The sequence below is a fragment of the Panthera onca genome, chromosome A3 (assembly GCF_046562875.1).
Source record: "Panthera onca isolate mPanOnc1 chromosome A3, mPanOnc1 haplotype 2, whole genome shotgun sequence".
In the NCBI taxonomy this organism is placed as follows: domain Eukaryota; kingdom Metazoa; phylum Chordata; class Mammalia; order Carnivora; family Felidae; genus Panthera; species Panthera onca.
Window position 1 is genome coordinate 110194460 of NC_138341.1, and position 26246 is coordinate 110220705.

General features: G+C 39.9%; 1 protein-coding gene across 5 annotated transcripts in view; it reads right to left on the minus strand.

Moving 5' to 3' along the window:
• Positions 1-26246, minus strand: part of ATRN (attractin) — a 159916-nt gene that overhangs the window by 86510 nt on the left and 47160 nt on the right. For all 5 annotated transcript variants that reach the window (XM_060613551.3, XM_060613532.3, XM_060613525.3 and 2 more), the window contains exons 5-11: positions 21442-21647; positions 20197-20365; positions 9616-9706; positions 8436-8679; positions 7509-7692; positions 6314-6468; positions 3382-3466 (exon numbers count right to left, since the gene is read on the minus strand). In XM_060613551.3, the coding sequence (XP_060469534.2) occupies positions 3382-3466; positions 6314-6468; positions 7509-7692; positions 8436-8679; positions 9616-9706; positions 20197-20365; positions 21442-21647 (1134 nt within the window). The remainder of the gene's footprint in view (positions 1-3381; positions 3467-6313; positions 6469-7508; positions 7693-8435; positions 8680-9615; positions 9707-20196; positions 20366-21441; positions 21648-26246) is intronic.

Below are 26246 nucleotides of genomic sequence, written 5' to 3' on the forward strand. Positions count from 1 at the left end.
AAGTTCTTAAATGCTATCATGGAAGGCCAATGCCAGCAAATGATGCAGTCTGTATCACAAAGTATACTGGGCCATATCTGTCATACACATGGTATCTCTCTTGTGTGATTGTGTGCTGGTACATCCTCAATCCTGCCATCCACTGTGCCAGATCAGAACCTGAAGAAAGAGTTAGGTTGGGGACTGTATAGACAGGAGACACAGCACTATCCTTAAATATAATAATCTCCTGCAAAAATCTGAAGAACAGAAACAAGATCAATCAGCAGAAGACAGAAGACAGAAGACAGAAGATAGAAGTCGATTCCAGGTAATATAAAGGAGAACCCGCTAATAACTGGCGTCTGCAGGAAAGGAAGGAGCTTCCTTCTTAGGTGAGTTTTCCATCCCTGGACATGTTTAAAGGGGATGCCTGCATTAAGTGGAAGTTTCGAGCAGGTAACTTCCAGAACTCTTCCAACTCCAAGATCCTACAACGTGCCAGGAAGTTTAGAACTAACCCACAATGACATGTAGAATAATTTACTCTCACTTGCCTCAATTTCCTTCAAATTAACACAAGACTAGTTTACTAAAGCATAAAGATTTTGTGGCTCTCTTATGTATTTGCCATATATTATATTTAAAAATTGACACATTTCAATTACCAAAAATGAGTCTTACATTTAATTTTTAATCTCATTATTGGATTAGTATCGCATTAAGCAGTCTGGATTCAACTAGTCAATCTGCTGCTTCAACCAAATAAGCTCCATCCCCCTCCTGGTGCAGCTGGTGTTTTCAGCAACTCTGAATCCATCTGGTCACACGTTGGCTATGGGAGGCACGCAGAGCCCTTCAAAAAGGCCTGGAGCCGGAAAAAGGTGCAGCGGCATCTACGCAGCCTCGGTGCCTCAGAACCAGCTCTTCTTCCCACCTCCCTCACAAAACCCACGAAAACAACAACTTAAGTGAGGCACAGCTCACCCAACGCTGCTCATCAGTTAAGAAAAACCACCACTTGGAATACGGGATACGAAGAAATGATATGAATCCAAGTTTCTCTTTGAGTAAATTCTTTCTTTCACAAGATTAAACTAGCCGTGGCCTCTCTCGTCTTCCGCTGCCCTCCCCCAACCCTGCCCCACATGCACAGATTATTCACATACAGGCCCAAACATACCACTGGAATTACACAAAAATGAAAACCTTATTATAACCCAGGCAAGCCATTCCTAATTCTGATTCGTGGTTAAATTCTATCGTATGGTAAACTATCAACTTCTCTGAGTTTGTATAAAACCAAAGAATGTTTTAACAGAAGATCCATTTATCTGCTAGTTACCATCACTGTACTAACAGCTGTCACGATTTAGCAAACGCCTATTATGTGTCAAATCCTGTGCCAGGAGAACCAGGAGCACAAAGATGAATAAAGCAGAGGCCCAGACACCCATAGGCAAGAGGACGACAAAATGGCCCTGCGGCTTTTCAGATGAAAGCATCAGGAGGCATACACTAGAAAACTTCAGGGTTTTCCTACACTGATAAAGTACAAGCTTACAATTTAAGATGACACTTCGATTAGTAAAGTTGTCAGTCTATACCATCAAATGTTCTCATAGGAAAACCATATTTATCACTACATTTCAGCTAAGTTATTACTTTAAAAAGATGTCACCTTTTCCCAATATCTAAGTGTCTGAATTCTGTCGATTCTTCCCTCACGACATCCCCAAGACATGTCCAGGTCTTCATCTCATCTTGCATCGTAACAACAGAAATTTTGAAAGTCAAGGAAATCCTAACATAATGTTGGCGTTATAGCATTTAAATAGTTCCAGGGTTGATAAGGCTCAGAACTTTAGAAGGTAAAACAGACAACACTCATAACAGCTGAAACAAAATGGGAAAAGTTAAGAACATGATTAGGCTGTTTAGGAAATCAAAAATCTTTAAAGCACAAAGTAAGCAACAGGCAGAGTGGCCATTCTGGATCCTCCTTCTCCAGGAGCAGATTCACGAAGAACTCTGTTAGCTCGGGCCAGGCATTTTTGAGCGATGCAAGGAAATGGAGTACGGACTTCAGATTATCCAAGCACTACAGATTGATCTATATGAAGTTTCGCAGTCTTCCCATCTCTATTCCTCTACCTCGCCCGCCACTGAAATCTCTCTTTACCACTCAGATACAACTGTGAGAGACCTGACAACCCAAGTGGTGCAGACAACAGCGAACAGCGGAGGGCGGAAGACAGCAACTGAGCATAACTCTCGCTGTCCCATGAGACAGCACCAAACGTAGCATACCCCTGCATGCCAACAAAACCACACCAACAAACTTGGCATCACAAGGAATTCAAATCGACATCAGATATTTTATTTTATTTTTTTCCTCTTTAAAAAAAATTTTTTTTAATATAATTTATGGTCAGGTTAGTTAACATAACAGTGTATACAGTGTGCTCTTGGTTTTGGGGGTAGATTCCCGTGATTCATCACTTACAACACCCAGTGCTCATCCCGACAAGTGTCCTCCTCAATGCCCATCACCCATTTTCCCCTCTCCCCCGCACCTCCCCCACCATCAACCCTCAGTTTCTTCTCTGTATTTAAGAGCCTCTTATGGTTTGCCTCCCTCTCTGTTTGAAACTATTTTTTCCACTTCCCTTCCCCCACAGTCTTCTGTTATGTTTCTCAAGTTCCACATATGAGTGAAAACATATGATATCTGTCTTTCTCTGCCTGACTTATTTCACTTAGCATAATACCCTCCAGTTCCATCCACGTTGTTGCAAATGGCAGGACTGCATCCTTTCTCATTGCCAAGCAGTATTCCTTTGTATATATAAACCACATCTTCTTTATCCATTCGTCAGCTGATGGACATTTGGGATCTTTCCATAATTTGGCTATTGTTGATAGTGCTGCTATAAACATTGGGGTGCATGTGCCCCTATGAATCAGCACTCCTGTATCCCTTGGATAAATTCCTAGTAGTGCTATTGCTGGGTCGTAGGGTAGTTCTATTTTTAATTTTTTGAGGAACCTCCATACTGTTTTCCAGAGCGGCTGCACCAGTTTGCATTCCCACCAACAGTACAAGAGGGTTCCCGTTTCTCCACATCCTCGCCAGCATCTGTTGTCTCCTGAGTTGTTCATTTTAGCCACTCTGACCAGTGTGAGGTGGTATCTCAGTGTGGTTTTGATTTGAATTTCCCCACACCAGATATTTTAAATATAAATCAGGAAATCCGTATGTACAAAATTCCATGAAAAACGAACGGGCTGAGGGAATCCTGCAAATAATACGTAAGTCCAACTCCACTATCTCATGTGTAACCTCACTTTCATTTTAAACACAAGAGAAAAGGAGCAAATGCTTCTTCTCCAATTAATTACCTGTTGTGTAAGACTGCCGAGTGGCCAAATCTGTTGACGTCATGATGAAGATCAGGTCTGGGAAGCACTGACCAGCGGTCACAAGCTAGGAGCAAGAAAAGCGCATTTCAGAAGGAATTGTTATTCATAATCAGTTAGGAACTCGCATCTTCTTTGGGAAGAAGACCGCAACAAGCACAACTCATAAAACGTATCTCTCAGTTTTTCTTAATCACACCATTATTTCGGAGGTAAAATACAGCAGCAGCAGAACAACAGGGCATGGGAGGCAGGACAATATGGCAATTCTAATTCACGAATGCATGTAACATCCTTAACACTCACATCACTCACTCTGTTGCCTATCACTTTTACCCACTAGAGTGTTTCTTAATTTGACATTTTTCAAAACTTATGTAAGTAAAATATGTGGGTTCCATAATTATTTTCCAGTTCAAACTTCACCTAGTTTTTTAAAAAGTCCTTGGGGTGCCTGGGTGGCTCAGTCGGTTAAGCGTCCGACTTCAGCTCAGGTCACGATCTCGCGGTCCGTGAGTTCGAGCCCCGTGTCGGGCTCTGGGCTGATGGCTCAGAGCCTGGAGCCTGCTTCCGATTCAGTGTCTCCCTCTCTCTCTGCCCCTCCCCCGTTCATGCTCTGTCTCTCTCTGTCTCAAAAATAAATAAACGTTTAAAAAAAAAAATTTTTTTTAAAGTCCTTTTCTAGGTTCCCTAGACCTACCAATTTTTCTGTTTTGTTGCATGTCAGCAACTTCCCTTCTGTACCTTAATCCAACTGGTGCTGCAGAATGCTGCCAACCTCACTCACACTCCCCTCAGAGACACTCAGACATTCATACTCACTAAGCAAAGGTTCTTCCACTTGATCCAGACCTTTATTCAACTCTGACAATAACAGCTTTCACTTCCTTCTCCCCAGCCTAGACTCTGTGGTCTTCTTCACACAGAGAACAGAGGCCACCAACTCTCATAGCTTCCTGCCCACCCACCTTGCTTCCCTCCCTAAAACCACAGGATGGCGGGAACTGCTTTCTCTTGTTCCACCTGGCTTTCACCACAGCATTTAAATGTGCCCAAGGAGGCACTCAACTTATGTAAGCCTTTTCTTCCCTTCACAGAGAAGTGGGTTGGGTTTTTTTCTCTTTTCTTTTTTCACTAAAACACTTAACATTCATGTTGTACATCTGACCTTACATCGCTGCTATCTGGATTACTCCTCCTCCCTGACTACAAGCTAACAAAGGACATCTTTGTTGTCAAATCCAACAGGCCCTAGAGTCCTTGTTTTACTTAATTCTTCTGCACCCATTGTTAACCGCTCCCTCACAGGTCACCAATCTTGCCTCACTTTCCTCCTGCTTCTCTGACATGTTTTCACAGTCTCCACTCTCCTTCAAACTTCTTTATCCATCCATCCTCTGGCTGTCTGCTCATCCTTGATGACACATGCTCCCTAGAGGCTTGCCCCTGCCTAAGGCTTCCCACTGACCTCTGTATGGCTCAGTCCCACAGTCATCTCCAGCTGAACATGTACCTAAACCCAATTATTCCCTTCCTCCCAACCCAGTCCCTCTCCTTCTACTTCCAGCCTTGGTAAAAAGCACCTTCTACCATGGGCACACCAGATACCCAGCAATAGGGTACAAGTGCTGCCTAACTTCACCTAGCTGACTTCCTGGGGACCCAGCCTGGATGGACCATCCTCAAGAATTTGGACCTGACCTCAAGGTCCAAAGAATGTGGATCTGACCTCAAGAATTTCCCTGACCATAATCCTTACTCTCTTGAGTTAAAGAATGCCCAAAGATGCTTTCATGTATTCTTCTAAGAGCAAGCAACACCCTGAATTGCAATTATATCGTCTGTTCTCTGCCTCCCCCACTATGAGTCCCAGCACTGTAATTTACTCATCTTACAATCTCCGAGCTTAGTGGCTGGCACATATATGTCTGTTAAAAAAGAACATCTGATGATACAAGAGAACTTCTAGTATTTGTTTTGCATGAACACATACTGCCCTCTTCTGGTCAAGTATATTACCACACCAAAATTTTTGATAAAGTTCCATGTCAAAAAGTATAATCATCAAGAATGTGTAAAAACAATTTTTAGGGAATGAGATAAAGCTATTGGTTAAACCAACTTAACACAATGCTGGTGGTAACAACTACGTAACACTATTATATAAGTCATTCATGTGTAACACGGAGGCTGCTCACCCCAACCCATCCTCAAAAATTAACATTCAACCAATTGATGGGGGTGACTTCACTTAATAGAACTCAATATAGAAAAATATCAAAAATTTAAATAAAAATATAAACAAGAACTTAATATAGAAGTAATACTTTTTAATAGATGTGCAATATTTGTCATATGAATATAAAAATACCATTTGGGGGGTGGCTGGGTGGCTCTGTCGGTTAAGCATCCAGCTTTGGTTCTGGTCATGATCTTGCAGTTGTGAGCATGAGCCCCATGTGGGGCTCGCTTTAGATCCTCTGTCCCCCTCTCTCTCTGCTCCCCACCCCCACTCTCATGTGTTCTCTCTCTCAAAAATAAATAAATATTTAAAAAAATTTTTAGAATACCATTTGGACCTCTTTCAAATGGCCTGACCATTTTCAACTACCAATATTTTCAGTTTCTTCTAAAATGTTGTTTATAGGGCGCCTGGGTGGCTCAGTCAGTTGAGCATCCGACTTCCGCTCAGGTCATGATCTTGTGGTTCATGGGTCAAAGCCCCACATTGGTCTCTGCACTAACAGGTGAAACCTGGCTCAGATTCTCTGTCTCCCTCTCTCTCTCTCTCTTCCCTTCCCCCACTCATGCTCTCTCTCTCGAAAACAAACATACAGACATACATACACAAATAAAATGCTGCTTATAGACAAAAGAAGATTCTTCAAAACTAAAATGGCTTTGGGAAACTTACTAATGTCGTAAGCCATGAAATCTGAAGAGAAGCATTTGGCGCCATGGCTCATGGATGTGTCATTGTGTGTGTTTCCTCCAAACACCAGCATGGTTCCACTCACTATCACAGCTGTGTGCAAGTAACGGAAAAATCGGCTGTCCTTAAGAATGGTCCTTTTGAGTTTATTTAAAAATAATAAATACAAGGTTAGTTTTTTAGGATATTTATCATCTATTTGCTAATGCAAACACAACCAATTTCTTAACTTTAGAACCAAATGTGCAAATACCTCTAGATTTTTCCCTATATATAAGTAACTTTCTCAACAATAAATAAATATGTAAAACCTTAAAGATCTATGAGAATTTTGACAAAGCACATTAAGAGTCTTAAAAATGATCATAACTTAACTTATGACCTTATAATTCCAGTTTCTGGGTAGAAATCACATAAAATACAGACAAAAGCTTATGTATAATGCCTTATTAATAAGACAAAAACTAGAAACCAGAACTTCCAACTGTTCAAGCTTAGTACACCCACACGACAGAGTATTTACACAGCCACTAAAATGACAGACATTTTAATGACTGACAGAATGTAAACTGGTATCCATAGCATGGTCTCAAATATGTAAGGAAATACAAAAAGAGAAACCATGCTTTATATAATCACATTATTTCATCATTCAAATCTGCTTTACATTTATTAAAATTAGCATACTTTATATAGTTCAATTTATAGGAGAGGGAGTACTGCTCTAATTTAGGTCCTGAGACCACCTCTGTTTGATGATTTCATGCAATGAAGCCAGTAACTAACCCCAATGATGACACTTCGGTCATCAAGAAAAGGTTAAAAAATGGGTAGATTTTACTTAATTACAACAATGTGCATAAGCTCAGCTTTGTAGAACAATTGACTCCTCAGGATTCTGAAGAGCTAAAATTTTACAGTGGTACTGAGTGTATGAAAATTGAAAAACCAGTCAAAAAATACAAAGCATCTTCTAATCAATCTACTACAAAATTATAGAATAATGCAACAAAATAAACTAGCTACACTATTACCTTCTGCTTCTTTCCCAACTTTCCTATCTACAACGCTGAATTGAATTATCTGCTAGGCCTGAAAACAAAAATATAACACAATATCTTCCGGACAATTGCCAGAATTCACACCTTAGAGTAAAAGCTCAAGAAAAAGCACCCACCACATCTGGGTGTCCACATCGTATCTGTAGAGATCATCTGCGAGCCGGTATTTATTGGCGCTGAAAGCCTTGTAGCCGCCATGTACGTACAGGGCCCTGGTCCTGTAGTCATAGACACTGCTGTGGCCATAGCCCCCTTGGACAAGGGCACCCTGGGTATGTAATATACCCCATGTGTTCTTAGCTGGAAAGGGAAAACAGTTAAACGCAAATGTTGCAGGCTCCTCCTCCCCTAATACTTTAAATGACCAATTAGTTTACAATGAGAGATTTCAGGAGACTTGATACATATAAATTTCTTTTACCTTTTAATTTTTAAAGGAAAGCCATCTAAAACTTATAACAAAACCAGGTGGTCAAACATCAACCTGTTAAATGATCTGATGGTCTAATATACCATGCAGGAAAATAATTACATTAAATTTAAGAGACCCAGATTCCCCTCAGTTGAACACTTAATACCCCATGACCTTCAGTGACCAATACCCAGATGTACTTTATGGGCCTACTTTCTCAAACTGTCAATTATGGGCAGTACTCCTGCACCAAAACAGCAGATATAATAAAATTTAACCAATGGAAAGATTACACATTAAGGGGAAATCACAGTCCATTAACCCAATCTCTAAAGGGTGTTCTAATTTTTTTTTTTTTTGTCAGAATACTTGTAGTTCCAAATCACTTTTATTTATTTACTTTATTTCCAACACCTAAAGCATTTAGTGCCATCTTTGGCTCCTCGCCAAACTGACAGTAACAAATATATACTACTTAGCAGCAGCAAGGATCTGAATTTCAATAGTAATATAGCAACATTCACTGCGTTTCAAGATAAAGTACTGGGTCAAAGTTAGGTGGACTCTTGTTGAACAGTCAAAACAATACGGATAAAGGTTTTAAAAGAATCACTAGAAAAAATACACCTACCCAAGTCATATTCCTGTACATTGCTTATATATCCATAGAGAGGGCAATGACCAAAGATGACCAGCATGACCACTCGGCCAGTTTTCAACGTGACAATGTGTGCTGAGTGCCCGACCACTGCATACTGCTCTTTGGCTTTAGGGGTCAACAACACCCATGATTCATTATGAATATGGAACACTCTCAACTCATTGGTCACATTCCCTGTCGAATCAATTTTTCCTCCGTACATGTAAATTTTATCCTAGGGGAAAAAATGTAAACAAAATTCTAAAACACATCAAAAGGATCAAATCTGAGAAGGAAAAGGAGAAGTTCAAAACCTCAATATTATTCTTAGCTTAAAAAGTGCTAGTGAAATACACCTTTCAGTGACTTATTAGGAAAAGGCCAGAGAAAGGAACAAGATAAAATGAAACAAATCATATTCTGCATCTCCCAACACTTCACCACTGTTCTTGGACTTCCTCATACAAGATCTCTAACGGTATAAAATGTGTTGGGAAGATAAAGTTGAAAAGTTCCCTTATCCTACCATAAACCACAAAAACAAGGAAATGAAAGTGATTATTCAGTTATATTGCAAGGTAGCTATTCTTGGCTAAACTTGCTAATGAACATAAAAGCTAATTTATACAGTATAAATTTTTACCATTTAGTACTATAATCATAATACCCCAGTATAATTTGAGTCCATTAAAATCTCTCAGGTTAAATTGGTTTCAACTTTAATTTCCACTTACAACCTAGCCAATTAAATAGCTCCCCATACCCCACGAATAGTAAGTTTTCCCCCAACTAAAAACCAACACTGACGTCAAAATTATAGAGACAGAGAGTAGAGTGGTGGTTGCCAGGGGCTGGGGGTGGGGGGTGGGGGGTGGGGGGTGGGATGGGAAGTTACTATTTAATAGGCATAGAGTTGTAGTTTTACAAGATGAAAAGAGGTACAGAGATGGATGGTGGTGACAGTTGCACATTAGGCATGTATTTTATACCATTGAACTGTACACTTAAAAATGGTTAAGATGGTAAATTTCATGTTATGTGTATTTTACCACAATAAAAAAGATTAGAGACAAAAACCCAACATTACATAGCTTTTCAATCACATAATACAATAAAAAGTAAGTGTGGAAGACTTGAGTTTCTAGCTTAGTACAGAGTGGAGACATTTTACCTTGTATAATGCTAAAGAATGGCCATATCTAACAACCACATTGTTCACAGAAGGGTTCAGGGCAAGCCACTCCCTAGAAGCAAGGTCATACCTACAAAACAAACATCATATTTTCACCCAAATGACAAAACAGAGTATCTTATACTTTTTTATTTGTGATATAATACAGTTTGGAGATGCTAATTAAACGTGCCATGCATACAAGAAGGCACCTCTACAAACAAACAAACCTAACATCTGGGTCCATGGGGGCATATCAGAGCTTGGGAAGCAAGGCTGGGCTGCACAGCCCTAAGACGAGGAAAAAAATCTACTGGAAGTTTCTAATGGTTCCTGAAAACCTCTCTACACGCAGTCTAAATTACTTGCAAGTTGCATTATACTCAAGGGACATTTACTGCCATAACTTCTCTTTCATTTAATCATGTGAAATTGAAGACAGGTACTGAAAAAGGAATGGTAATTAAGTAAAAGAAAACTCCCGACTTTTCCTTTACTTTATCTAATTGATTTTTTTAAAGTCGTATTTTCAAGGAAGCTGGATTATCATTTAACATTTCAATTACACTTATGGATTCATTTAAAGACTTTTAAAATACAAGCACTAAGTAAACATCATTCCAGACATTTTTGATGCATATATATAGAAAAATACACTGACAATATATATTTATACAAAGGAGATCGTGCTACAGTTGATACTTTAAATAGTGTCAATTTATATATAATTTAATAGAAAAAAGAAGTGAAAAAGAAACCAATGCTATTGTTCTACTTTAAATAAATGTTTATTTTCTATGTTTCCCTGAATAATCCAAGTTTTTTTATTATGAAAAATTATTATGTAAACAAGAAAAAAGAAGAAAGTTTTATCAACAAAGTAGCAAAAAAAAGGAAATAAATGTCCACCAATAGAAAAAGGATTATGTCTATATAATAAAATTATAGAGTGAAAAATAAATACTCTCAAACAACACATTCTCAACATAAATGTCAAAACAATCCTAAGCTAAAGAATCAAACTGCAGAATACTGTTTCTATAATGACTAAAAATAGAAAACTTATTAATTATATGTTCATATCTATCAAAAGTATAAAGATGTGTATGTGAACAAATGATACAACATCAGGATACTGATTATCTCTGAGATGGGGTGGAACATGTGGGGATCTTTAATTATATTAGGAATGCCTTATTTCCTAACCTAGGTGGTGTATGCATTAGTATTCATTACTCTTTTCTAAACCTTTCCTTTTGTCTTAAATATTTTATACATGATCTAAAACAAAATGGGGACATTTACTGAATAATATATTAATACCAGTTATTATCTTATGTATTTTTTAAATATTCCACATTTTTAAAAATACATGAAAAATTATTTAGAGGTTGGATTCACTTTAGTTTTTAAGTTACATACAAAATTAGGTTGATTTTGGACAGAATCCATTAACTTCCTGCTTTGAAAGTTGAAAACCTTAGCACTCACATTTCCTCCTATTTTTTCTCCCAATTTTTGTTATGTAATTTTTACACTGTCCCAGTTTGTAACAGTCACACTCCATTCTGTAACTGTGATACCATAGTTCTTTAGCACTGGATCTGTATTTTAGCTGAAGCAATCTCCTCACCGTCCTCTTACCACAACTTCTCCTTGAGTCTTTAATTCCTAATTTTGCTGCTGAGTGGTTTTTTTTTCTAGTGGAGCTCATATATGCTCCTTTCCCTAAATTCTCTCATGTTTAAGAATACCTGCTTGGGGGACAGCCGGGCGGCTCAGTCAAGGTTGGGTGTCCAACTTTGCTTCAGGTCATGATCACACTGTTCATGGGTTTGAGCCCCATATTGGGCTCTGTGCTGACAGCTCAGAGCCTGAAGCCTGCTTCCGATTCTGTGTCTCCTATTCTCTCTGCCCCTCCCCTGCTCACACTCTGTCTCTCTCTCAAAAATAAATAAAACATAAAAGAAGAAGAAAAAAAAAGAATACCTGCTTGCTAGCTTTACAGCTGAATGACATCTTGGCTGGGTATAATATCTTTGGGCCATCCTTTCTTGCCTTTAGAACTTTGCAGATGCTGCTCCCTTGAAAAATACTGCAGTGAATGTTGCTATGGAGAAGCCCAAGGCTAGTCTGATTTTTTCCCCCTTTCATGTGGCTTGCTCTCCTGTTTGGAAGCCTCATTCTCATTCTCTCTCCTTCTCCCTCTCTCTCCCCCTTTCTCTCTCTATTCTTTTTTAAAGTCACAATATTATATTTTACTTAGGTAGAAATAACTAAAATCCATCCAGGGTAATGTCTTTACAAAATGGACTGCATACCACTATAATACTTTTATGGAGTTCTGGTTGTGAGAGGTCTTTCCTCAGGACTGGCATGGCTTCTAAAAATACTAATATACCTAATGTTTTGTCTATAAGCTTGAAAGAGGAAAGAAACAGAGAGCACCCAAACCCCTAGATGATTTAATCTACTTCTCTTTCAAATGACACAGAGGGTGCTCAATCTGTATCTTATGCATTTTGTTCCTCATAGTCAATGAGTCAGCTCAAGAGCCTGTCAGAGACACTAAGGTACTGGCAGGTCCCAATAACCTGGCACAGATGAACAAGCTAAAGTTCTTACATAACAGGCTGTGACTCTTTTCACAACCCAGAAAAGCAAACACAAGGCAAGAACAATATTGATGCAATAAAACATAAGAAATTCCAAGCACTAAATAAATTCTTCTGGGAGCTCAGTTCAAGATAACAGAATATTGAACAACTAGTTCTAAGACCTGGACACACAGATAAGCAAAGACAAACTTCAGGAATTCAGAAGCAGGTGTCTTTCAGAACTGCAGCCATCTCTCTCACAAACCCCTCCTTGATGGCTGCTATCACAATGATAATCACAGCACAGGCCACAAGCCCCACCACCCACAGGGTCCTGGTATTCCAATCACAGTGTCTGACCATCCGAAGACCATGGCAAAGGCTCTGTGGAGGCTGAACATGAGTCCAGCCAGAGGAGGCACAGAACTACCTGAGAGGCTTTCCATCCAATAATTTGTCCTTTATCCTAAAAGTTCAATAACTTGATCAAATCAGGTCTTGTTGAACAGCTATACAATTTTCCTGAAACCTCTTGTTCTATTTCAATCCGTTTGTCCTATTTGTTAGGTTCTTTTCTTCAGCGACAGCAATTATCTTTATATTGGATCTCCTGTCTTCCATGTGTCTTTGCTTTTCTAATTATTTCAACCTGTATTCGCTGGAATGTCTATAAAGCTGTCAGTAATTCAATTTTCTTTCTACTTTTTGCTGTATATAATTTATTTACATTTCCTTAAATGTGTAATCTCCCATTTCATCTCATTGTTGTTATTTTCCTGTCTCTCAGTTTGTTTTTCTGAATTCAAATCCTCATTAAGTTGACGTGCAGCATGCAGCAGCTGGAAGGAATCTCCTTATTTTTCCTCTATGATAGCTGACAGCATTTACAAGCTGTTTTCTTCCTCTTTATTTTTCCATCATAGAATATGATGTGTTAGCTACAACATCATTTCTTTCATCTTGCTGGTGATTAGACATTGCCCTCCAGACATTTATAAAGTGTGGGTGATTTCTTAATTCTTTTTCTGGAATAGCTAAGACCAGTTATCCTTCCATCCTAGCTTTATTGTGAGAGCTGGTATTTCATCTTCTATCCACTTTTCTGAAGTCTGAGGACATGCTGGGGCTCAGATGGAGGAGTATGCAGTCTATTAGAATAAATTACCCAGACTCTGCTCTCCTCTGAGATTTTAAGTGTCCTACCCCAGTGGTCAATGCATATCCCAAATTAAAAGAAGCCTTGACTTCTGGACAGAGAGAGTCAGCCATTCAATTGATTTTCCCTCTTTTCACCCAATCCTCCTCAGCAACAATTTCTAATTTCTCTGACTCTTTAATTAAGAGGGTGAAACAACAATGATACTCATTCAGTTTGCTTCTTTCAGATGTGGGACTATTTGTGAGAACTCTCAGAATCTCACCCACATGGTTTCTATGGGGCAGAACAGGGGGTCAGTCTTACTGTTTCTGTGAATCTGTTTTAAAGTTTCCTGGGGGCACCTGAGTGGCTCAGTCCATTAAGCATCTGGCTCAGGTCATGATTTCACAGTTGCACAAGTTCGAGCCCCACAATGGGCTCTGTGCTGATGGTGCAGAGCCTGCTTGGAATTCTCCCTCCCTTTTACCCCTCCCTTGCTTGTGCTGTCTCTGTCTCTCTCAAAATAAATACACTTAAAAAAAAAAAAAAAAAGGAGTTTACTGGATTAGGTATTTGGTTATCTGCTACTCAATATCCTACTTTAAAAAAAATTTTTTTTTAATTTTTAATGTTTATTCATTTTTGAGAGAGAGACAGAGTGTGAGCAGGGAGGGGCAGAGAGAGAAGGAGGCACAGATTTGGAAGCAGGCTCCAGGCTCTGAGCTGTCAGCAGAGCCTGATGTGGGGCTCAAACTCACAAACCACAATATCATGACCTGAGCCGATGTCCAACGCTTAATCAATTGAACCACCCAGGAGCCCCGCGCAAATAATGTTTTTAAACTCTTTTTTGCTTAAGGGAAGAAAATTCAGTGATAAAATTTCAATTGGAAATCTTAACCCTGGAGACAAAGACCATTTGTTTCCCAAGACGACTCCTAGGTGACATAAAATGGGCATTGCTTTTTAACGCAGGTTAGAAGTTTTGGGTTAACAGGGTTGTGGGAAAAATAGACAGTAAGTTCAATTGCTGAAATATGGCTATGTAAGAGTATAAATGATGATTAAGTTTATAATGTAAGTTCCAGAAACACTTCTTCTAAAAGGAGTCACTATATTTACCTTTCATGAGTTAGTAAAATTGTATTTGAAACTGTATTAATATTTACATGAAATACATAAAGCTATAAAAATCATGTTCTGATCAAGTACAAGAAGAAAAAATGCTACAATCTAAAAAACAAATGTGGCATATGAGATACACCAGTCAAATAAAAGCAAGAGGTGACATTAATATTTCTAGGAACAGATATTTGTGAAGGAAGCAAAGAATTCATTTACTCTCCCACTCACCTGGTAAATACTTATTTAAGCTCATTCTATGAGCGAAGCCCTGAGCTGAGTGAGCAAACAAGGTCTCTAACCATGGAGAATGTATAATAGAAAAGGCAAAACCTGAGAAGCACAAGGGGCACACGTAGCATTAAAAATGATGAACACTGCTCTAAAAGAAATGACAATTCTGAAAAAGAACAGGGAGAGCCTGTCTGAACTGGATGATCATCAGGGAAGATCTCTTGTGGGACAGTTAACTGAGATCTAAAGGGTGAGAAGAAAACAGCCCTGGGGTACAACAGCAAGAAGAATCTGGATTGAGGGAGGGGTGAGCACACAGAGAGTTTTAGACAAACAAAGAAGGCTGGTGAGGTGGGAAAGGAACAAGTTGAGTCTGGGAAGGTAAGCAGTGGTCAGATCAGGTAGGCCCATTATGTCCAATGGGAAAAGCCACTGATAGGTTTTAAGAAGGTAGTAAATTATATGATCTACACTATATTAAAAAAATCATAACAGTTGGTATTTAAAAAGTGAATTAAGAGGAATGCATGGAAACAGACGTGCTAGGAATCTACTGCTAAAGCTTAGGTGAGAGATAGTGGCAGGCTGGGCACAGAGAGGAAAGAGTGAATATAACATGTATTTAGTGGGCTCCATAGGAAATTAGGATATGAGGAGGTGAAGGAGAGGAAGTATCAAAGTCATTCCCAGATTTTTTGCTTTGAGAGACGATAATGCCAAATACAGGGGTAAAAATCACATCAATGGTAGAATACTTGACTCTCACAGTATCTAGTATCATAGCAGAAGAGACAATCACTTTCAGACCTTTAATTTTACCTTACTTCTCAGGGCAGTGGCACTAGAAACAGTGAAAAACAGAGTGAGGATAGATTTTAAAAGTAGAGCTAAAAAGGGGCGCCGGGGTGGCTCATTCGGTTGAGCGTCCAACTTCAGCTTGGGTCATGGTCTCACAGTTCATGAGTTGGCGCCCCGCGTCAGGCTCTGTGCTAACAAACAGCTCAGAGCCTGAAGCCTGCTTCAGAATCTGTATCTCTCTCTCTCCCCCTCCCCTGCTCATGCTCTGCCTCTGTCTCTCAAAAATAAATGTTAAAAAAATAAAAATAAATAAAAGTAGAGCTAACAATGTCTGCTGACATATGGTAGCAGACAGACACTGGGGCGGTGGTCTTCATGATCTTGTCTTCTTGGTATTCATGCCCATGTATAATACCTTACCTTCCCCTCAAGTGTGGACAGGATCTATGACTTGCTTCTAACCAACAGAACGTGGCAAAGATGGTGACATGTCATTTCCATGACATCCGTCCTACCAGCAGACTCAGTCTAGAGAGTCTCCTTGTGACCTAACGAAGCAAGCAGCCACACTAGGGAAGTCAAAGTGATAAGAAACTGCGGGCGGCCTCTAGGAGTTGAGAGCAGACTCTACTTGACAGTCGGCAAGAAGCTGGGGCTATAACCACAAGGAAGTGGATTCTGCCAACAGCCCTAGTGAGCTTGGAAGTGGACTTTCCCCCCAGCAGAACCTCTAAATGAGAACAAAGGCCAGGTGACACTATGATTGCGGAGCACCCAGTTAAGCCACGCCCAGACTCTTGACCAGCAGAAACTATGAGGTAATAAATGGGTGCTGTTTTAAGCTGCTCAATTTGTAGTCGCTTGTCGTGCAGCAATAGATAACTAATATACATAGTGACATGGGATGTGAAAAAACAAGAAGTCAGGGAAGGCTTCCAAAATTTTGGGGTTAAGCAAATGGCAGTATGAAGTGGTCATTAACTGAGATAGGGTCATCTGGGGCAAGAGCTGGCCAGGAGGAAAGATCAGTTTTGGACACATACAGTTTAAGATGCCTCTGAGATAGCCAAAAGATTGAGATGTCAAATAAAGAGGTGGAGATAACGGTTCAGATGAAAAGGCTAGGATGCAGACATAAAATTGGGGGTCACCAACATAAAGGCCAAGATATTAGATGAGATCACCAGGAGAGTGAATATATACTCTCGTGGAAGAGGGCCAAGAGCTGAGCCCTGGGACACAGCATCATTCAGAAGTCAGTCCGCTGAAGAAGAACCGGCTAAAGAGGCTGCAAAGGAATAAATAGCGGGAACAGATATCAGGAGATTGTGGAGCCCTGGAAGCCAAGGGAAGAAAAGGTTTACAAGAGGAGGGATGGACAAGTTTTATCAAATGTTGGTGAAAGACCAAGTAAGATGAGGACTCAGAACTGAATATTTAAAATTCAACTCCTTGATCACATTAGTCACATTTCAAGCGCTCAATAACCACAAATGGCTAGTGACATGACAGTGACCCACTGGGCAGTGCTGATGTACAGAAACAGAGGACAGAATAAATGAGCACAGATGTGGGTAATGGCTACATGTGGTGGTGGGAGTTCGTGGAAGTTCTCTTCGGATAACTTTTACCTTTCAAAACAGAAACAGGAAGCAAGGGAATTGGCTGAGAATGAAAACAGGAGACAATGTGGTAGAGATTTGAAAAATGAAGAGAAATATGATGCCTGAGCAGGAGAATGAGAAAGACTGGGGCAAAACCAATGGACTGTGAACCCCTGTGGGAGTCCAGGATTGCTGGAGTTCGCCCAACTTCTTGCATGTACATGCATGTCTTCTGCCAAATTTAGGCAACTATCGGCCATAGTTTCTTCAAATACTTTTTCAGACATTCTCTCTTGCTCTTCTCCTTCTAGGACTCCCTGGTGACAGAAATGCTAAGATTTATTGTTATAGTCCCCAGGTCTCTGAGGCTCTGCTCATTTTTAAAATACTCTATTTTCTCTCTGGATGAGATTGAGGGACTTCTGTTGTTCTACCTTCAGATTCACGGACTCTTTCCTCTGTCCTCTCCATTCTGTTGATACTGTCCGCTGAGATTTTTGTTTTGGTTACTGTATTTTTCAGTTCTAAAATTTCCATCTTATTCTTCCTTATATCTTCGATTTCTTTGGTGAGACCTTATTATTCATTTGTTTCAAGTATGTCTATAATTGTACACTGAAGCATTTTTATAACGGCTGCTTTAAAATCCTGTCAGATAATTCTATTATCTATGTCATCCTGCTGTCAGCAACTTAATTGCTTTTTTTTCATTCGAGTTGAGATTTTCCTGGCTCTTTGCATGAGAAATGATTTTCGATTGAATCTGAACATTTTGGGTGTCATGACATGAGCCTCCGGATCTTATTTAAATCTACTGTTATAGCAAGCCTCCTCTGTCACCCAAGTGGGGAAGAGGGAAGGCCAACTCATTATTGCCAGGCTCCCCACGCGGTCTCCACTGACATCACATGGGTGAGGGAGGCCTCATTCTTGCCTGGAAGAGAAGAAAGGCCCAGCTCCTCACTAGGCCTTCTCTAATACTGGCAGTGGGGTGGGGGTGGAGGGTTGCAGCACCTCACCACACCCTGACAGGAACAGAAATCTAGACTCTACACTCAGACTTTGCTGACAGGGATGAGGGTGGGGCCACAGTTCTTTCTGTGGTGTTTGCAGCAGAGTGGTTATTTGTGTCTTACAGTTTTCTGTCTTGCTGTCTTCCTAAGCTGCCCTTTTCCTAGTCGTTAGGCTAGAGAGAATAGGTAGGCTTTTTCTTGAGGCTTTTTCGGCTTGTGTCTATTGGCATTTTCAGATTGCTGCTTTTTCCAACATCAAATCTGGGATACATGAGACAAAAAGAAAACCCATGGAATCTACTGTTACATCATTCCTTGGGTCCCGAGGTCCCTAGCCAGACTGCCTTCTCCCTCCTTTTCACAGTTTTCTCATGTTTGTTTTATATATAATGTCCAGGGTTTTTAACTGTACTAACCTTCATTCCTTTGTGATTTTTAATAATTTCCTTTTTCATATTCTATTACTAAAGGAGTTTCTATTGTGCTTACTTACTGTGTTCCTCTTAGGCTCGTCTTTAATTCTGAGATACTTTAAAATTCTTTCCTAACTTCTATCAACTCATTTCTGGACTTTTCTACTTCTGATTCTACTGTTCTTTCATATCTCGCATCATTGTCTTCCTGCATTTTAGCTTGTCTGGGAATTCTAACTTACCATTTTCATCAGTTTGGAGAGTATATTTTTCTAGTACGCTTTCACGTACAAAGGGGGGGGTTATCCTACTCCTTGGTCTCTTTATTCTATGTTACTTTAACTTTTATTTTTCTAGGTCATTAATAACTTCATATGTTTTTTTTCTGTTGCTCAATTTTAAGCAAAACTAGTTTTTTCCTAAACTTGTACAGGAGGGGCCTGGGTTAGGATTGACTTCCTAATTTCTCAGCTCTCCAGCTCACTCTTCTGTTGCTAACAGTGTGTGTTCAAACACATGGCAGCTTACTTGTTGAGCTATCCTGGCTCTGTTCCCCTCCCTGACTGTTATCTGGACACCCTTTTCCTTTTTTTCTATTGTCACTGTCCTGTTCAATTTGAATTCTATTCCCAGTGGTTTCTCCTCAGTGTGGAACTTTCTCCTGCAAAGAAAATCTGCCTAGTTCATTTAGAGAGCTAATAAGGCACAAACTGTTCTAGCCCCTTCAGATCCTACTATAGATCCCTTGTGCTTACCCAGTACTAGAATATGCAAATCTTTCCAGCTCCAGCTGCTGTTCTCAAAGCAGCTTCTTCTAGGTATACTGGAGCCTGTCAGTCAGTCCCTTGCTCCCCTTTGCTTATTCCTACACAGATGGCAATACCACACAGGTTCTGGAGCTGTCAATGGGTTAGCCCCACCCATCTGTGTAGATAACTTCTGACCAAGCTTTGTTTTGTTACTCATGTGTTGTTGTTGTTGTTTTTCCATTTTGCTATCCTAGTTGCATGTGTGCTTAATGACTACTTGGGGGATTCAGAAACTATGCCACTGCTGCCATAGTTCCAGAATCCCTTAAAGAACAGATGCTGGTTTTTGACAATCTTCATTAATAAAAAATGCCTAGAAAAAATCTCCAGGGCATAAAATCAGCATGAGTACATGTTCATAAATTTCTCCCCAAAGTCAATCTTCATAACTAACTTCATAGCTCCACTGTGATAATATATATTCTCCTTTCAAGATGAACAGCATGGGACCAGCAGGAGACCTTGAACACTGGGTCAAGTATTAGACAATAGCATAATTTCCTCTAGAAAACTACAAATGCAAACCATGTGACCTACAGATAAGCTAATTAAAATAAGAGGTAAAATAACCCCCAATTTTTGTAGAACCACCCCCCATGTGTACCTAAAGCAAAATATGAGAGATGGTATCTAGAAAAGACGAATTACTACTTATGATAAAAACACATTCTTTGTGCCTCCCACCTTCAAAAACTAAGGATATGTCAAACAAATTCTGGAACACCACTACCAAAATATTAACAGTGATTTTCTGGGTGATGGAATTACTGATGATTTCTTTTCATCTCTACTTTATAAATTTTTGAAATGGAAAACTAGTCAGCTTCTTGCAAAAATGTTTAAAACAACTTACGCTAGAACCATGTTGTAATCTGAGTGGTTGAACATATATCCTCCAACAACCCACATTATATTTCCATTGACCACAGCTTTGTGAGAGGCTCTGGGGAGCTTTAGGTTAGAATATTCCTCTCGAGTCCAAAATGACTGGTTAGCTGGTACAGGAATTGAACATCCAGGACCTAATAAAACAGAATAAATTAGATTCACAAAATGCAGCTTTAAAATTACTGCATTTCAAGTTTTAATCATATAAATGTAACAAATACCTAAAGTATACTTAGTTTTCCTTTAGCATCTAAATATCAAAGTCCTTTAATTCGTGCTTTCAATTCACTCAAAGCTAGTGACCAAGGGTCATCTCCAATAAAATTGAAAATCACACACTTTTCTAATTATGACCTGACCATATCCAGGTTAGGATTTTTTAGTAATGAAATACTTGCTTAAGCAGCTCTCAGAGGAAAGACCGGACAAAGGAATTATTAATTCAAATGAAAAACTTTCAGACTAAAATTTAAAGACTAGTCCCAGTAGTAATAATAGAAACTATCCATTTCCTGGAAAATCAAGAAACTCCACTGTTGGGGGTGTGGCTCCTGCTGCAAGCTGTGCACTGTGGGAGGTACTCAAATACTTCAATTACTTAACCCTTTGATGTCGGCCAAATCGCACAAAGCATTAAACAAGCACATTTCCTTTCAAAATAAAAGTGCTTGGTAGAAAGGGTAATGTATAAAGAAAATTACTAAATCAGTAACAGCTGTTATCAGAGATTCCCTGAAAGAATTTGCTACAATTTCTTTAATAATCTCTATCTGCAGATAATTCCACTCACTGACTGTTTTAGGATTCTATTATATAATAGACACCAATTTTTTTGGTATTTATTGAAAGTATCTGAGAGATACCATTACTATTAGTTTTTGTCCCACCTCCCAGCTTGGTTCTCTGCTATGTCTTCTTAAGGTTGAGACCAAGCCCTCAAACTTTTATGAATGAATTGCAAAGAATGTCAAACCCCTCCACAATTCTCAAGAGACCACAACCACACATCTGTGAAATTCAAAGATTTGTAAGAATCTGAATAAAGAGATGCAAAAACTTAAATGCTACATATTAACATATATTATATATATATATATTAACATATATTATATATATGGTATATACCCAACGAATAAAGTCAATGTAGAACATAAGGAACTAGGAAGATACGGTAAACTGGAAGAAAAGCAAAGATAAAAGAAGCTCCTACCCTGCCAGTCTGGGAAGCAGGAGCATCCTCTGACATCACTTGCATTGCAAATGCCTCGATCAGGGAAACCACAGTCGTGTATACAATGAGGAATGTCGCATGCTTCACCTTTCCAGTTTTCAGAACATTTACATTGGACAGTGTTGCTGCTATTACTGATCTTACATTCTCCTCGGCCTGAGCAATTGTTCGGACACATGTCAAAACTATAAAAACAGTTGGGGAAAATTAAATCAACACAAAGCAACGCTTCAATTAATTCAGCAAAACTTCTGCCTACACAAGGTTTAAGACTATCTGTCACTGGCTCTCCAGTTCATTCACGAGCATAACGGCAGTACTTACCTTTCAACCAAAGTGGGGTCACTCAACACTGCATAACTAGGGCATATCAACCCTGTTGGATTCTCATAACAGACAAGTTAAAAAACTTACTTAGGGAGAAGAAATTCTTACAAAATGTCCACATTTAACTTCTCAAGGGTGGGAAGACTATGCTGCTCTTGGTGGCCCCATCAGTGACGAGCATTAGGAAATGAGGTTACAAGTTTGGAGGAAAAGGATGAAACAAACGGCTAACAATACATTATACCATCTTCATGATACATATACCTCTGAGAGTTCAGAGAATATAAGATTATTGACCAGATTGGTGTATTTAAAATTCCTCAGTAAGTTTATCTACTCATGTCAGAGAGAAGAAAAAGGAAGGACCAGTTTCACTCAACAGCTTAACTATAATGTGTCTCATAATAACATGACTTTAAGATAACTGTATTGTCAGCATTCTGAAAAGACATAATTCAGCTTTTAAAGGAGGGGACAATAACCAAACTGTCAAGATACTTTTAAGAGTACAGATTTCTTCTAAGGCCTATACAGAAAACTAAAAAGAAATTTTGCAGCAAAGCATGTCAGAAAATTAGGAATCAGCTATTAAAAACAAGCTAATTAGGGGCACCTGGGTGGCTCAGTGCGTTAAGTGCCCGACTCTTGGTTTCGGCTCAGGTCATGATCTCATAGTTGGTGAGTCTGAGCCTTGCGTTGGGCTCTGTGCTGTCAGTGTGGAGCCTGCTTGGGATTCTCTCTCTCTCCCTTTCTCTCTGGCCCTCCCCTGCTTGTACTCTGCCTCTCAAAATAAATAAATAAACTTTAAAAAAAAAAAAAGCTAATTAATGTTCACACCTACACTGAAATATCAGTTTATGACGTATTTATAAAATTCTATATTTGTATACAGTATTTTAATAATCTATATAATTATAATGAAAGAAATGTGTATGCCTACTTTTGAAGCCCCAGTAAGCTGATTAAGTACACGAAGTATTTGGTTAGAAAAGCTAAATGACATTCTTGTAGGCCTCTACCAAGAGGTGCCTACTGTCTCTCTGTAATAATACAAACACGGAAGTGAAGCTTCAGTTTCATCTTTTTCAAAAAAAAAAGGCCTTTGGGGTGCTTGGGTGGCTCAGTTGGTTGAGTGTCTAACTCTTGGTTTTGGCTCAGGTCAGGATCTCACAGTTCATGGGTTCGGGCCCCTGCATCGGGTTCTGCACTCACAGTGTGGAGCCTGCTTGAGATTCTCTCTCTCTCCCTCTCTCTCTGCCCTCCCCTGCTCACACACGCTCTCTCTGGCTCTCTAAATGAATGAATGAATGAATGAATGAATGAATGAATGAAACTTTTTTTAAAAATTCTAAAAGAAAAAGGTCTTTGCAAGGCCAACAGTTTATAAAAAATAAAGTTTAAATTTCAGATTGGACTTGTTATCGTAAAATGGCTACAACAATCACATTTCGTTTTTCTAAAAGGCCTAAAATAAAACTGTAGTAAAAGCACTGCCATGCCAGTGTGAGCACCCCTATGCCTCACACCAAAAATATGTCAAATTACAATCTCCTACTGCCACACTTATTAACCATATACAAGGGAATGGCACTCAACCAAAATCTAATGTTGCTGAAAAATGAAGAGAAGGGAGTAACCCTTAACGCCTTTTGAACTAAAGGAGGGAAAATATAACAGCCTCTCTTACACCTCAACTTCCCCACTCCAGTGCCCTTAGGCAGACGTTTATCTCATGTGCCAAAAATTAACTGTGAGCACTCTCTAAAGTTACATAAAATCTCAGGGCGCCTGGGTGGCTCAGTCGGTTGAGCGTCCGATTCTTGGTTTTGACTCAGGTCAAGATCTCACAGTTCGTGGGTTGGAGCCCTGCATCAGGCTCCACACTGACACCATGGAGCCTGCTTGGGATTCCCTCTCCCTCTCTCTCTGCCCCTCCCCCACTTGTGCTTGCACTCACTTTCTCTCTCTCTCAGAATAAGTAAATAAACTTTAAAATTAAATAAATAGGAGCGCCTGGGTGGCTCAGTCAGTTAAGCGTCTGACTCTTGATCTCAGCTCAGGTCATGATCTCAAGGTTTGTGAGTTCAAGCCCCACATCGGGCTCTGCGCTGATGGCACGGAGCCTGCTTCAGATTCTACCTCTCTTCTCTCTCCCCCTCATCTGTTTGTGCTCTAAATAAATAAATAAATAAATAAATAAATAAAGTTACATAAAAATCTCAAAACACAAACATCATTTTTTAATCTCTGAAAAGTGAAAGTGGCAGGTAATAATACATCAAAACATCTGTTTCTATGTCTAAACTGGAGTAATGAGAAAAATTGGTCTAATTATCTGTGCTTAAAATATGACTCAGTAATAAAATGAAGTGTCAATTTGTGTGAAAATAAAATATAACTATTTTTTTCTTCTTTTAAAAGAAAATCAGGGAACATCTAAGTAGCTGTGGGTAGCCAGTCTCAAGGGTCCCCCAGCTACGGTCAGACCAAAGCTAGGATTCAGTGCAACTTGAGGATGCCTGTAAAAAGAATAACAATGTTTTATTTATGTGTTTCTAGGCATTCTTCTGGGAATAAAGATCATCGTTTTATTTGGCTTTTCAAAGGGTCTGGAACCCCTAAAATGGTTTAGGACTCCTTTTTAAAGAACAGAGATCTTGGAACCAAGAAGCTATTAAAATTTAGGATAACCTCAACCTTCCTTCACTTAACAAATAAATACTAATTCTGGTCTCCAGGAGAGATCAAGGCTCCCTTAACCAATCAGGGTAAAAATAACATGCGTTTTTTGGTCACAGAGCTAGAACTCTCCAGTGATAGGGCAAAGGGTTTCCAATGTCAAGGGGTGCTTGAATTGCGCCCCCTCCAGGGGTGCTCCCTCCCTGGAGTTTCTCTTCTCCCTCAAGGCTGCTATTATGAGGGGGCTTGCAAGAGCTAAGACTGTGCCTAAGGACCTACAGGGAACCCAGAAGGAGGCCTAGTTGAATGGCTAGAGCAATGCTACTCAGAGTGTGGACCATGGGTAGGCAGCAGCAGCATCACCCAGGAACTTAGAAATTTGGATTCTCAGGCCCCAGCTCTGTTGAACTATGGTTTCTGGGTAGGGTTCAGGAATCTGCGTCTTAACAAGCCCTCCAGGAGATCTCAGTGCCATGTGCAGTTTGAAAAGCCCTGGCCTAAAGGGACGCGTGGCTGGCTCAGTCAGAAGAACACCTGACTCTTGATCTGGGGTTGTGAGTTTGATCCCCACGCTGGATGTAGAGATTACTTAAATAAATACTTAAAAAAAAGAAAAGAAAAGCAAAGCTCTGGCCTAAACCTCTCCCCTCCCCTTTAGAGCTGAGTGTCCCACTCAGTGCCATGGCTTTCTAACCTTCCACTGTGAACTGTGCCCCCACCAGGTCTCTGACCTTACCCTCCTCAGCTAGGGTCACCTAGGGCCCCCTCTGCTTACCCAATCTCCTAGCTGTCAGTTCCCTCCTTGAAACTTTCTTTTCTGAGCTTCTGTGACAAACAGCGCATTGGCATTCCTCTGTCCCTTAGCTGCTTCTACGGCCCCTCTCCTCACTGTGCACTCGGGCCCATAAGCCAGTGAGTCACTGTCCGCGTGCCAGTGACTCCCAGATGACATCCCCAGCTCTGGCAGCTCTTCTGGGCCCTAGATCTGAATATCAATGTCCTGCTTACACATCTCACTTGTACCCAACCAGACTCATCAGTCTTTCCCCTCAACCTAGCCTTTATGCCTGCCTGGGTCACTAAAAATCACCTTGCTAGTACTGTGATATGCTGCCCAGGCTGCCAAGTCACCAACCCCGGGCACCTGAAAAGCTAAATCACCATATCAAACAAGGTAGAGCTGGCTCTAAATAGGCCTATGAGAATATGGAGAGCCTGAGAATATGGGCAGAAGTAGAATCCAGCATAACGGTTATACATGGAGCTTACTGCCTCTGCCAGGAGTTGGCAAACTTATTCTGTAAAAACCCAAATAGTATCTTAGGCTGTGTGGGCCACAGAAGCTCTTCAGCACAAACCCTTTGCTTAGGGTGCTTTATGAATTTAACCACTTATGAAAATAAACATTTCTTAAGAGGAAAAAAAGAAAGGCCAAAAGTTAGCCTCTTTCCTATCACAACAAACTCCCAAAGCTGCCTAAGTCTGTTGTCTGCATTTCCTTTGTAACCTCAACGAAGTTCTCATCAATGGGCTAACCCGAGTACGTGAAAATGAATAATAGTTGTTAAACTGCACTCAGCAAAAAAACCCCAATGCTTTTATCCATTAGCAGAAAAATGCCCCTCTCTTCCAGGAGAAGCTCAAAGGCAGTTAGAGCTGGGATGAAATTGTGGTCCCACCACTCTGACAATGTATTTTACCATTTCCCACCAGTTTCCTCAATTACAGAACAAGTGAACAAATAGTGCCCATACCTCATGAGTTTTTGAAGGAACTTT